General features: G+C 39.8%; 1 protein-coding gene across 5 annotated transcripts in view; it reads left to right on the forward strand.

Annotated features, from left to right (window-relative positions):
• larp4b (La ribonucleoprotein 4B) overlaps positions 1-12,863 on the forward strand; it is a 50,895-nt gene extending 38,032 nt beyond the window's left edge. For all 5 annotated transcript variants that reach the window (XM_030074381.1, XM_030074383.1, XM_030074382.1 and 2 more), the window contains 3 exons: positions 1,387-1,583; positions 2,226-2,337; positions 4,460-12,863. In XM_030074381.1, the coding sequence (XP_029930241.1) occupies positions 1,387-1,583; positions 2,226-2,337; positions 4,460-4,795 (645 nt within the window). In that variant the 3' untranslated portion in view covers positions 4,796-12,863. The remainder of the gene's footprint in view (positions 1-1,386; positions 1,584-2,225; positions 2,338-4,459) is intronic.
• The last annotated feature ends 240 nt before the right edge of the window (positions 12,864-13,103 follow it).

The following is a 13,103-nucleotide window of genomic DNA, read 5'->3' on the forward strand; positions in this document are numbered from 1 at the left end:
TTGTGACGTCAGCTGAATTGTACAGTCTTTTTTTAGGCCAGTGGCTTTTTTTAAACTAGCTGACACGGAATCATCAGCTGATAGGGATCCTAATCAGGAATAAAAAAGGAAATTGAACTGTCACACTGCTGCAGAAAAGCTGTCAGTACTCTAACAAAAGCTTTTGAAAACCCCAGTTTTAAATAACCAGTGACTGATGAATGCTGTGACATCCAGCATACTAATTAGTTTTGTCACAATAAGCAATAAACTATAGGAAAAATTTCCTGCTGTCCACTCATGTATAATGTCTACACTACAGATATTGAATAAATCAGTATCCACATGTCCAACAAGCAGTCTCCTTCATGTTGTCCAGTTAGTTCACAGGAACACAGCAGAGCCCGTTTTCAGTCTTGTTCAGCACTCATCACATTAGCTGGAGGTTTTCAGCCCGGCTGTTGTTGAAACCAAACTGTTCAGCCCTCCAGAAAACAACAAACCAGAGATGAAGAAACATTTAAGGTCATGGTAGTGCTCCAGCTCGGTTTGGAAAGTCATGTGATTTTACATCAGAGCCACAGTGAGCATCTCTCACTGTTAGGCATGCGGCCAAAGCTCGGACTGAATTTAATATTCAGTTGATCTTGAGTGAAAACCTTCGAAATCTGACTTCTTCAGCAAATTTCAACACCCATAACAAGAAAAAAAAACTCAATTGCGCTGTTGTCAAACTAAAAACATGGCCTCTCTCCCTGAAAAGCTGATGTTGGCGAGGCAAGGTTTTCAACAAGTTTCAGTCACTGGGTTGCAAAACAATACAAACAAACCATAATAAACCAGAATCAGAATCAGAAGTACTTGTTTGATCCCTAAGAGGGAACATAGCCAGTTGCAGTTGCAAATAAAAAATTATAAAAAAATATGTGCAATTGACTATAATACTGTAGATAATAATATTACATATATACAGAAAAAAACCCAAATGTACACTGGGTTACTGCACTATTGAATTATTGCACAGTCACACAGAATCCAATCCAATCCAAATTAGACAAAAAGTTTATAAGTCACCTGGCTAAGACACTAGATATTAGAAATACTCCTATCCCTTTAATCTTTATGTATAATGGAAAGATACAGGGCAGAGAAATGAGCAGTGGAGGAAAAAGTATTCAAATCCTAAAGTAGCAATAGTAAAATAAAAAATACTGTAAAGGCTCTGCATTCATATTGTTGCCTCAGTAAAGGGACAGAAGTATGAGACCTAAAATGAAAAGTAAAATTAGTCACTGAAGAACGGTTCCTCTCAGAGAGTAAACTCTGAGTAGTAGAGTGACATGCCTCTCTCTCTCTCTCTCTCTCTCTCTTTCTCTTTGTGTGTGTGTGTGTGTGTGTCCCCTACAGAACGTCAGTGTTGATGCCAGTTCAGGAGGCACTCTGTCTCCTGGGGGCCTCAGAGAGCCTCTTCGCACCTCCTCCTCTTCCTCCTCCTCCCCTCTGCCCACGAGCTTCCAGGCCTCGCCGGCGGCACCGACCTCGACCTCCGCTCCGACCCCGGCCTCCGGGCCTCCCCATGGTCCCGCCGCCCCCCTCCCCGCAGTGTAAGAGCCTCACAAAACACATTTTTACACACTGCACGCATTTTTAGCCTAGATGCTTACACTTTTAATACTTTATAATAATTTATTTAACTTTTAATAATTTATTTTATTATTTTATTTTGTTTTTACTTTATATTTCATTTTATATTTTATACATATTTTTCTTTTTTGTCTTTTATAATAAAAGCATTTTGTTTCAAGTTGTTACATTTTTTACACATTACACACATTTTTAGCCTAGATATTTTTACTTTATATTTCATTTATTTTATTATTTCACCTTGTTTTACTTCACTTTTCTCGGTATATTTTATTTATTTTATATTTTTATTATTTATTTATTTATTTTTTTGATAAAATTTGTTTTTCTTTTACCACACCCAGTGTATGGGATGAAGCATTAGACGTATTACAGAAACAGATATACAAACAGCAACCAAAAAACAAAAAAAAAAATATTTTTTATTATTTTTTGTATTTTCTTTTTTTAAACTTCTTTATTTCCCCTTTTTTTAAATAATAAAAAATCATATTATTTTGTTTCAGTTTATTTCATGGCCTAAGGCTCTAGCCACGGCCCGTTTTGATTGTGTTGCGTCCTCTCTCTCTCTCTGTGTGTGTGTGTGTGTGTGTGTGTCTCAGGGAGGTGAAGGTGTCGGAGGTGAAGCAGAAGGAGGTGCAGGTCACTGTGGAGCGGGTTCCCGGCACTCTGTCCACTGCGAGCAAATCGGTGCAAGTCAACGGTGCTGCCACAGTCAGTATCGATTTCTTCTGTTCCTTGTTTTTTTTTTTTCTTTCTAATTTGCCCTAACACAGCCTTTTTAAATGCTTACTGCTCCTCAGACGTCTCAGTCACACAGGAATCAATTTCAGTACGAACAAAAGGGGGCAAATGCACAGCGTCTTGAATCTGCACCGTACTGAATCGATTTTGACTACAGACGAGTCAGTTTCTCCTTAAAGAAGCTGTAGGTGTTGCATGCGGATACAAGAATATTATTATTCTGTCCTTTTTAGGATTGTGTTTTCTTTATCTTGTAGCTCAAATCTTAAAACGTGAGAGGAGGTTAATTATAAGGATATTTCTGCTGTGTGTTTTGTGGCATAGTGACAAAACACGTAGTGGAGCACAGTGATGAAAGTCTGATAACACCGACTGAACGGGGAGCATAGTACAGATTTATGTAGGTCAGAAATTCCCAAAGGTTTTAGGTTGGTGTAGATGGAATTTAAATAATCCCACAGGGGAAATGAGGTAGCTGCAGCAAATAGCAAAACGATATATCAAAAAACGTAATCTATGCAGTGATAAAGCAAGAGGGTGTTAGATGAATATATTGTCAGTTTTGGGTAGGAAGCTTGTATCCTGAAGGTGTAACTTTTTAACCTGATGACGTTGCACTTTCCAGTTTAGTTGAGTGCAGTTTGAAAGGGTTTCACGAGTTTTTCTAGGGGGGGAAATGTTGCTGCTGTCAGGTGAAACCCCCATATCTACAAAATATATTTTTTTGTTTTGTTTTGTTTTTTCTACTAACTAAAAAAAGAAACTGGCTTCTTTCATGTTCACTGTTGTGATTTTTGAGTTTCTTTAGGGTTTAGAAGGCTTTCATCATCCCAAGGCATGACGATTTTGTTTCAGCCTGTAGTGAACCGTGCAGTCTGTCAGCTGAAAATAAAACAGGGAAACACCACGCAGCATCATTATGTGGTTATAGAAACACAAAGCCAGTGAACTTAATGAGAAAATGAATGAATGAATGAATGAATAGGAGAACAGAGAAGAGACGTGCGGTAAAATGTCGGTGGAAACAAAATGCATCACTGAACGTCAGAGATGGGACAATAAATCAAAATGCACATTATTTTATGAATTCCTTCCCTGCTAAACGTGAGTTATACTCATAATATCAAATGTGTATAAGTCCATGCATATTTACAGACAGTTTTGAGGGACGAAGGCTAGCATTATGGTAAAAAAAAAAAAAAAAAAAAAAATGAACAACTTCACCTGTGGTCAGTGTATTCACTTTACAGGTGCAGATAACCCAAATGAACAATGAGCCAAGTTGGAAATGTTTGTTGCTACAGAATCAGAAATACTTTATATACTTTATATATCTATATATATAGATAGATAGATAGATAGATATAGATATAGATATATATCTTATATATATTATAATATAATATAATATATATTATAATATTATTATATAATATTATTATTATATATATGTTGCACTGTTGGATCTTAAAAAGGTTCTAAGTAGAGCTTCAAAATACAAAAAGAAGAAATGGGAGTGAGACGAAAAAAACTGAGTAAGCAATTTATTGCAAACAACCATTAAACTGAAATAGGCTGTTCATCAGCTGATTAAAAGTTTAAGACCACAGCCTTTAAAAGCCCAAATCTCCGCAAAAATGTGGATTCAGTGTCATTTTCTGTCAGGTATCCACACTGTCATGACCTCCTGATGGCAAAGGCAAAAAAGCTTTCTTGTTAATCACCTCAAAAATTTGTTTTGTTTCATATCTTTTTTTTTTTTTTTTTTTTTTTTTTTTTTTGTGTTTATTTTTATCTTTAATTTTATCTTTAAATTTATCTTATTTTATTGCACAATGCTGAGTAGTTGCCACCACATTTCACTGCTGCTGTACACGTACATGCATGTGACAAATAAAAATCTTGAGTCTTGAAATTGGGTCAGTTACAGTGAGAAGAATGAAGTTATAAGAAATATGAAACCATGTGCCTTAGAAATTTGTTGAAAAAAAAAAAAAAACAGAAATAAGAAATTGAGAAATTAAGAAATAATAAACGCTGCCAGAGAAACCCCCATTCTGAAAACGAGTGTGTGTGCTGGTTTTGCTCCCAGGAGCTGAGGAAGCCCTCCTACGCTGAGATCTGCCAGCGGATTAAGGACGCCCCGACACTACAGCCGCCGCAGGGAGCCCCCAAGGAAGCCAAGCCAGCCTGCGCTGCCCCCGCAGGCGAGGAAAGGAAGTGCCCCGACGCCTCGGCCCCGGCCGGCGAGCCCAAGCCCAGAGAGACTTACCCGCCCTCGTCCAAGCCCGGGGCGGCCGCCGTCACCCCGGGACGACCCCCGCGGGAGGCCAGGAGGCCGCCCGGGCGATGGCCCTCCCCGCCCCCACACCCAGGGAAAACCCCCAGCAAAGATCCCCACCACACCCCGCCCAAGTCCCCGCAATAGGGCGACACCCCTCGGCCCCCTCCCACGCCCTCCTCTTCTTCTTCCCTCCTCTTCCTCCACAAATGCGTACAAAAAAAAGGAAATATAAGTCAGGGCTACTCAATACTTATATCCCAGAATCACCAGTCACAAACAAGCATAGAGGACGCCTTCTTTTCTGGATCAGGGCTTGCAGACAAAAAAAAAAAAAAAGCACTTTACTGTGCATGTAGAGCACCGTTTCATTCTTTTTATCCTATTTATTTGGTTTTCTTTTTTTTTTTCTTTTAATTTAAATTTTATTTTGTCCTGTTTTCTCTTTTGCATTACGCAGACGTCGGTCTGCAGCTCAACGCAGACCGCAGCGGAGCTCATTTATCCGTCGTGTCCAAAACAAACTGCCTTCCGGGATTAAATTCAGTGTTTTGCGAGAAGCAGGGCATTGGTGGAAGCCGCCCCCCAGTGGATGATGGGAAGAAACCGTGCATATAACAACAGACTCCATCGTGTGTTTGGCTCCAACAGTGAGGAGGGGAGTGTTTTTTTTTTTTTTTTTTTTTCTCTCGCTTGGTGAGCGGTCACGTGGCACTGTTGTGTACTTTTTTATGTAGCTGAACTGTAGGTCATTAATTAGCAAATCAGTCTCTTTTTTTCATATTCACACCCATATGCAAAACTAACACTCAGATCTCGACAAGACTCGATCCTTTCGTTTACACTTCCTCCGAGCGATTTTGCTGATTTCTCCTTTACTCACGCTAGACGATGACTTTTGTTTGCCAGTTGTGGAATCTCACATCCTTACAATTTTTTTTTTTTTTTTTTTTTGCATACCGGTGCAGTTAGCAATCAACATTGGGTGGTTTCAAGAGCGCCTTCGTGTTTTCTCTCTCTCTGGTGTTTTCCTCCGTAAAGAATCACAGCTTCCCTCCACTGGACTCTCCCAGATCTTCTTACTATGCTACCTTTTTTTTTTCTGGCTGAAGGAAATGTGCAGATGTGTGGTGAGTGGTTTGGTCTGGTTGCTGGCAGTGTGTGTGTGTGTGTGTGTGTGTGTGTGTGCGTGTGTAAACTGTACATGGTAAATCATACAAAAAATAGCGCCGCTTCTCAGGCTCAGTTGCATTTTCCTGGCAGAACAGCAGAGGGAGCTATTAAACAAAGTCAGCCAGTTCCTGCACCGCTCTCCTCTCTCCTCATTTCCTGTTAAACTGTGGAATAATATTTCAGCAGGCACATACTGTTGAGGGAAGACGTTTCAGGCGTGATTCAGACTGTATCTTTACAAAAAAAAGAGGAAAAAAAGGCCGTTCTCGTGTGAAACGGGCAGGTTTGCTGTGGAGATTGAGCTCGGATCAGGATGGGAAAGTAACACCAGCCTCCATTCGGTCGCTCGGTAAATTTTTCCCTACGGCCGCCGAGCTTGAGAGTCCGATCATTTTGGAGGAGGTGCTGTTGTTGTTTGAAGTGTCTGGTAAAGTACTCAAAGTGACAGGTTTAGTTTTGGGATTTTTTTTTTTTTTTTTTTTTTCCTTTTTCAGCCGCTGTGTTAGTTTCCCACCCTGCCTTAAACGCACCGAAGCGGCGCGCGCGTGGTTCAGAAACGTGGCGGGGATGTTTCTGTTCAGATCGGTTCAAGCAGCGGCTTGTCTCTGGTTATTTCTCCTAGGTGCTAGACGTCGAATCCTGGAATCTGTTACTACAATTCACCTGGTACTGTATACGTAGAAAATACTTGATTTATGATATTAACAAAACGTTTGCACTGTTGGTCTTTTTTTTTTTTTTTTTTAATTCAAATGTAATGTTCGGTGACTTGCAGACAAAATGATTAGTCGATCTTACCTGAATCAAAAAGGGAAGATTCTTTCCTCCTGGAGGTAAAGGAATAAAACAGAATAATTTTGTTGCTGTCTTTGAGCCTGTTCAGTTTCACGCAAATTCCCGGAGCGATTTCAGCGCATCACCCGATCTGACTTAAGGATAACCCTGCAATATTATTACACTGTCGGCGCGTGTCCCGTTTTGTCGGACGCCTGAGAAACATTTTTGTCAAAGCTTTCCGTTTTGTTTTGTTTTGTTTTTTGTTTGTTTGTTTGTTTGTTGGTTTTTCCCCCAGCATATTCCCGCTGTGCATTTGCATCGCTTGCAGGCAGTTGTGTTTTTGACAGCGCTGTATGCTCATCTTAAATTTTGATTTTTTTTTTGTTTTTGTTTTTTATTTTATAGTGAAGGAATTGGTGTACGCGTAGAGAGATGCGGTGGCTTGGCTTTTTTTGGCCTCTGATTCAGTATTAAAGAAAAAAAATGGGTTGTGTAGCTGATGACTATGAGAAGTGAGATGGTTGGACAGACCTAGAATATTTAACCAAAACTAAACAGATGAAGGTAAATGGCGAGTGGGTTGTTGTTGTTGTTTTTCTTTGGAATGTAGGCGTGGCTTAGCTTTTGCTATGATGGACTATGAGCGAGTTTTTGTCGGCAGGCTCGTTTGGACGGAGTTGAATCAGTCGTCCCTCAGTTTAAACCCTTAACAGGGACGAGAGCAGGGAAGTTACAAATTGTAAATCCTGTAAAATCCTTTCATCGCTGTCAGTTTGTTCAGCTCCCGCCTTTTGGTGTTGAGTCGTTACCACTAGAGTTTCTGTTTCTCCTTTTCCCTTTTCTTCTTCTTTTTTTTTTTTTTTTTTAAAGTGTCCGTACGACGTACTCCCTCATCGGCCTCTTCTAGCTCTCAAACACTTTCACTCATCGAGTTTGCACACATTTTCTTTTCGTCCTGAGTTAAAGCTGTTAAAAGATTCACCAAAGCACGCAGACCTTCTTCTTGCCACTTCACATTTATGCGGACAAAATCGAACAGCTGTTCGGCCAACAGATGTTACAGTAAAAGCACATTTGAGGTCAAAGGAACTCAACATCCTTGACTCGCGTTGAGCCGACGGTGGTTTTTTTTTTGCTGTTCAGGGTCGAGAAGTTAACACTACACCAGCCGAATGCAGATTCATGTGGACGTAAACCATACGTTGGGTTGTTTTTTTGGTTTGGTTTTGTTTTGTTTTTTGTTTTTTGTTTTTTTTTGGACAACAGACTGCTGTTTGGGCCTCGGCGAAGGCGCGGCAAGCAAAAACATGATTTTGATTTTCACATTAATGTGAAGCAGCAAGAAAACAGATGCAGGGTGGGGATTTGCCACCGACCAAATGTTGGTTAAAAAAAAAGTCGGAAAGTCAGGCAGAAAATCAACTGGAGCTCCTGTTCTGTGTTTAAAAAACAACAACAACAAAAGAAAAAAAAAAAAAAAACAGGTGAAATAGGGAAACTAGCAGCATTAGGCGACTCCAAAAATGTAATCGGCGGATTAAGTCAGGAAGCGGCTGGTGTTAATTCTGGGATGTAACGGCCTCTGCCGGCTGCGGACAGGAAGTGAGTCGGCCTCCCTGCTCCTGCGTGTGCTCGGGTCGGTCTTTGTCACCTCAGATGCTCCCTAAAAAAAAAAAAACAACACACAAACAACAACAACAACAAAAAAAAAAAAACACTGTACTATACACGAAGCCTGTTGGGGGCAACCTCACCCATGCGATGTGGACCTTGCATGTACCGGTGTCTCGCCGAAGTCTTCCTGCAACAAGAAGCATTCTGGGTAATCCCACTAAGAAAACAGGAGCCCATCTGCAGAAGGGAAAGCTTCATTTAAAAAAACAAAAAAACAAAAAACAACAAAAAAAAAACAACAAAAACAAACAAAAACAAAGCCTGTACTCACAGTCATAGCTGCTTTTGATTTGGACGCTAAATCTTGAGTTTGCAAAAAACTTTTTTTTTTTTTTTTTTTCTTAATGTTTTGGATCCTGAAGGACTGAGATGCACTTGGATGGGTAGATTTTTTTTTTTTTTTTTTTTTTGGTCATTGGTGGAAATGGTAATCAAGATGAAAATACACCATATCCGCTTATTTATAAACCAATGCTGTTTATTCCTAGAGAAATATCGTTAAGCTTTCTTTTTAGGGAGAAGAAAAATAGAGATGCATCTAGGTCTCTATATATACGCAAAATGTAAGATTTCCATCCAGTGTTTGAGAAACTTGAATTTTATTTAAACTTGAAAAATGACTTTGCCTTAACTTTTATACAAGACGAGCATAGAGTTTATTTCTTTTCAAAAAAAAAAACCCCTAAATGTAAACTAAGCGTGACACATGGAAAATATTTAGTCCTACCAAATGTCACCAAGTCTTACTGAGAGAGTACAAATCTAGCAGCGTTTTTTTTTTCTTTCCCTTTTTTCTTTTTTGTAAAATGTACGAAAAAAATCTCATTTGATTGTTCTTTTGTCTCTTGTTTAATAGTTTTCAGGTTGTTTTTGGGGGAAAATATAAACCTTGTAAATGCAAAACTAGTCAATACTGTATTAAATATGTGCACTTTGAAGTGTGTGCTTTGCTTGTACAGTTGTAAATACTGAGAAAAATATAAGAGGTACCTTAAAATGATATAAAAAATATATTGATCTCGTTGAACTATTAATGTCGCTATCAAGCTGGATGTAGGATATAAAAAAAATTAATGTTGTGGTTTGAAAATATTTTTCTTTGATTTTTTTTTTTTTTTTTTTTTTTTTATTATAATTATTTTTTGTTTTGGTGTGCAGAGTTTGAATTCTGCCCCGCTTTGTGACGTGGGCAGGTTGTCTGATTGTAATTTTTTTTTTTTCTCATCATTTTCATTCCATTTTCCTCCCTGTGCCCCTGTGGTATTGACGAACATCTGATCGATGACCGTGATCAAGCCGCGTGTCCACCGCCGTCCTCTTGTCAACGTTTGTCTTTGTTAGAAAAGATGCTCTTCTGCCTGTTTTTAGCACCGAGGGCGCGACAAGTTGGAATAATAAAGGTGTTTCGGCGAGAGAAAAAAACACCTACAGTCAGATTTTCGATCATCGCATAACAGCAGTCGCCACAAAAGTTCGACTGATGTGTTTTTCTAGACTGTAACCGATGTTTTTGGATTGAAAATGCTGATATCTGATCATCCAGAAGCTTAAATTGCCATTCAATGCCAAAAAATACAGCAAATATTCAGGATTTCAGTTTGGAAAAGCTTCTGAAGCTTCTTTTAGTTCCATCAGAATCCCACGAGGACCCAGTTTGTGCAGGCGGATGGCTATGCCTGATAAATTTGTAGGTACATTATTCTGTTTTAATGCCAAAAAAACAACTAATATTCAACGTTTCCAACTGAATTTAGTTCTTTCCATGGTGGGAAAAGCTGCAGAAATATAATTTAGAAGTGTGATGACACTCAAAATCTCCATCGAAATCCCACGATGACCGGGGTTTTGCAGGCAGATAATGACATTTTTTGGATCGATCTCTGATATTTTGTGATTAAATATCACTGTTTAATGTCCAAAACAAGCAACATTAGAGTTTCCATCTGATTTTTATTCTTTTGTGGCTGGAAAAGCTTCTGAAGAATCATTTAGAAACATTGAAATCCCACCATCATCCAGCTTCTGCAGGCTGATGCAGATAGATTTCTATTGGAGATGCCAGTGCCTGATGATAATAAATTATATTTTGCTGTTTTAAAGCCAAAAAAAAAGTTTCCAACTGAATTTTTCAGGGAGGAAAAGCTTCGAGAGATACCATTTATAAACGCGATGACACCCAAAATCCCATGAAGAGTTTTTACAGGCTGATTATCAACATTTTTGGGTTAAACTTGCTGATACCTGATATTCTGTAATTAAATATTGCTGTTTTAATGGACAAAACAACTAATATTAAGGGTTTCCAGCTGATCTTTACTCTTTTGAGATTGAAAAAGCTTCAGAAGCATCACATCGAAACTTGGTGACACCAAAATGCTCCGTCGAAATCCGACAGTGACGCTAAAAATCAAACCACATCACGTCCATATCGGAGGCAGACAACATGACGCGGCGATATCCGGTAGCATTAGACGATACATAATTTAAAATGTTCAGGAAACTAATCTGTCTGTCGGAGCGTCGCTCTTCCCTCCAGCGAGCGGAAAGTAAAGCCGGACGCCTGGTGGATGCGCGGCCTGAGCGGCTGCTGTCTCCGCCGAGGCAGCAGCACAAAGAGTCAGCCACAGAAAAAAGCACATGAGAAGCACAGAGTAACACCTCGCAACGTTTTCAGATCTTTGATCGAGCCGACGGACGCGAACCGTCGCAAAGTTCGGCGAAAACTTTGGCAAAGCGGCCGACAAGTTCCCTTTTTTTTTTTTTTTTTTTTTTTTTTTTTTTGGTTTTGCGAGATCCGACGCATTTTGTCCACAATCCGGTCAAAATGCCGAGGCCTCGGCGGGTCGAGTGAAGCTCAGTTTCCCCGCGGAGAGGTGTGTGTTGGCGCCGGACGAGCGATCCAATCGGTCAGGAGCCAAAAACCCTCCCCGCCTGTTCAGTGTTGATGTTCATGTCGTTTTCCTTCTGGTTCATCTCGTTTCCATCTGACTCGGTTTGTTCCTCATGATGTTTGTCAGCTTCCTCCTTCCCTTGAGAAATGATTCATGTACAAATGTTTTCTTTTTGTTTTGTTGTTTTTGTTTTGTGTTTTTTTTTTTGGGGGGTGGGGTTGAAGTAGACATGCCAGTGTTTAGGCTCCATTGGAATCATAGTGTAGTTGATCTTTTTTTACACTTGTTTCAGAGAGTTTTCTGGCACATAACCTGCGCAGCGTGCGTTGTCTTTCAAATCATCCCATCACGTGGACTGCACCCGATGTGGCCAAGAAAATACCAATAACTGTGCCATTATTATTATTATTATTATTATTGTTATTATTATTACAACTGTTGTTTTTTTGTCTGACTGGGCAGTTTGACTTGTACATAGCTGAGCGCTTGCCATCTCTTGGCTTTTGTTTGTTCTTTTTGTTTTCTTAATATGTGACTTTCTTGTTACTGACACACAGCAAAGTCCCATCAGAGACTTTATTTTATTTAGTTTTTTTTTTTTTGTTGTAATTTTGTTTCAGTTTGTTTTACATCTGGGGAAATTTGAAATGTGACACCACTCGACTGTAGGAGGGAACTCGTGCGTCGTGAGCGAGCTGAAGTCGACCCGGCGTGGCTCTTGCTTTTTGTTTTTTGTTTTTTTTTGTTTGTTTTTTTGTTTTCTTCTCCCGAGGCGTTCAAACACAGATGCAGACTGGATAATCCACGAAATTATCACAACTGTGAATGTGAAATACCGTTTACCGTCTAGAGTGAGTCGGGCCCCGCCCCCCACGGCGAGGATGGACGCTGCGGCCAGGGGCTTGAGCATCTCAGCACTGTTGATGGGGATTAAAAAAAAAAAAAAAAAGACGACGCAAGTTCCTACCCTCTCCTGGCACTAAACTTCATTTTTTTTTTTTTGGTTTGTTTTTGGGAGAAGCTCCTTTTCCTCTGAGAGCCGGAGCGACTCGCTGCATATCAGCCCGTCTGCCGCCCCGCCTGCCTCGCTCGGCCTCCTTCCTCCTCATCGCCCGTTCTGACAGTGCCATCGACTTTTTATTTTGTTTGTGCAAAGGTTGCAGCTTGTAAAAAAAAAAAAAAAGAAAAGAAAAGAAAAAAAGAAGAAAAAAAGGACCCCCCCCTTGTGTTTTTTATCTTCTTTCTTTTTCTTTTTCTTTGTTTTTGTTTTGTTTTTTTAAAGCAAAGATATAATGAATGCACACAAACTGACTGGAACGAGACTTGTCTCTCTCTCTTGATCTCTCTATCGACTCACTGTGGTTTAACTCATTAACACTCTCACCACGCTACGCTAACCGCTACGGACAATCGGCGACTCCGCCTCAGGGGTCGGACACGTTTCGGCTAACGACACCTTTAACAGATGTGGAACGGAGGTTTACGCTCAAGAGGGCTTCTGAGTTTTTCTTTTTTCTTTCCGTTTCTTTTCGCTCTTCTGTTTTTTCTGGGTCTTACCGATTCTTCCATCGAGACTGGAATCAAGCGTACATGTCAGCTATAGATAATTTAAGTTACTCTTGTGTCATGATGTAAAACTGTCTAATTTGGAGAAAAAAATGTAGCTTACTGAAAAATAAAGATTTAGGCACTGTTGAGGAGCCGGGCGTCACGTGTCTGATTTATTTTATTTTGCCAGACAGATGGAAAATCTCAAATCTCAGTGTTTTCTCTTCACTTTGAAAGATTATATTTCTCTGTTTGGTTTTTGACCTCTTTGTTTCTTCAAGCCCTGTAAACAGGACGAGGGTGTATGACAAAACAGGTTTTTGAGCGTGGATGTTGTTTTTATTTTAATGATGTCGCTTCTTTTTTTGACTGAAAACTGGACAGGAAGATGT

Source organism: Myripristis murdjan, chromosome 17, assembly GCF_902150065.1.
Source record: "Myripristis murdjan chromosome 17, fMyrMur1.1, whole genome shotgun sequence".
Taxonomy (NCBI): domain Eukaryota; kingdom Metazoa; phylum Chordata; class Actinopteri; order Holocentriformes; family Holocentridae; genus Myripristis; species Myripristis murdjan.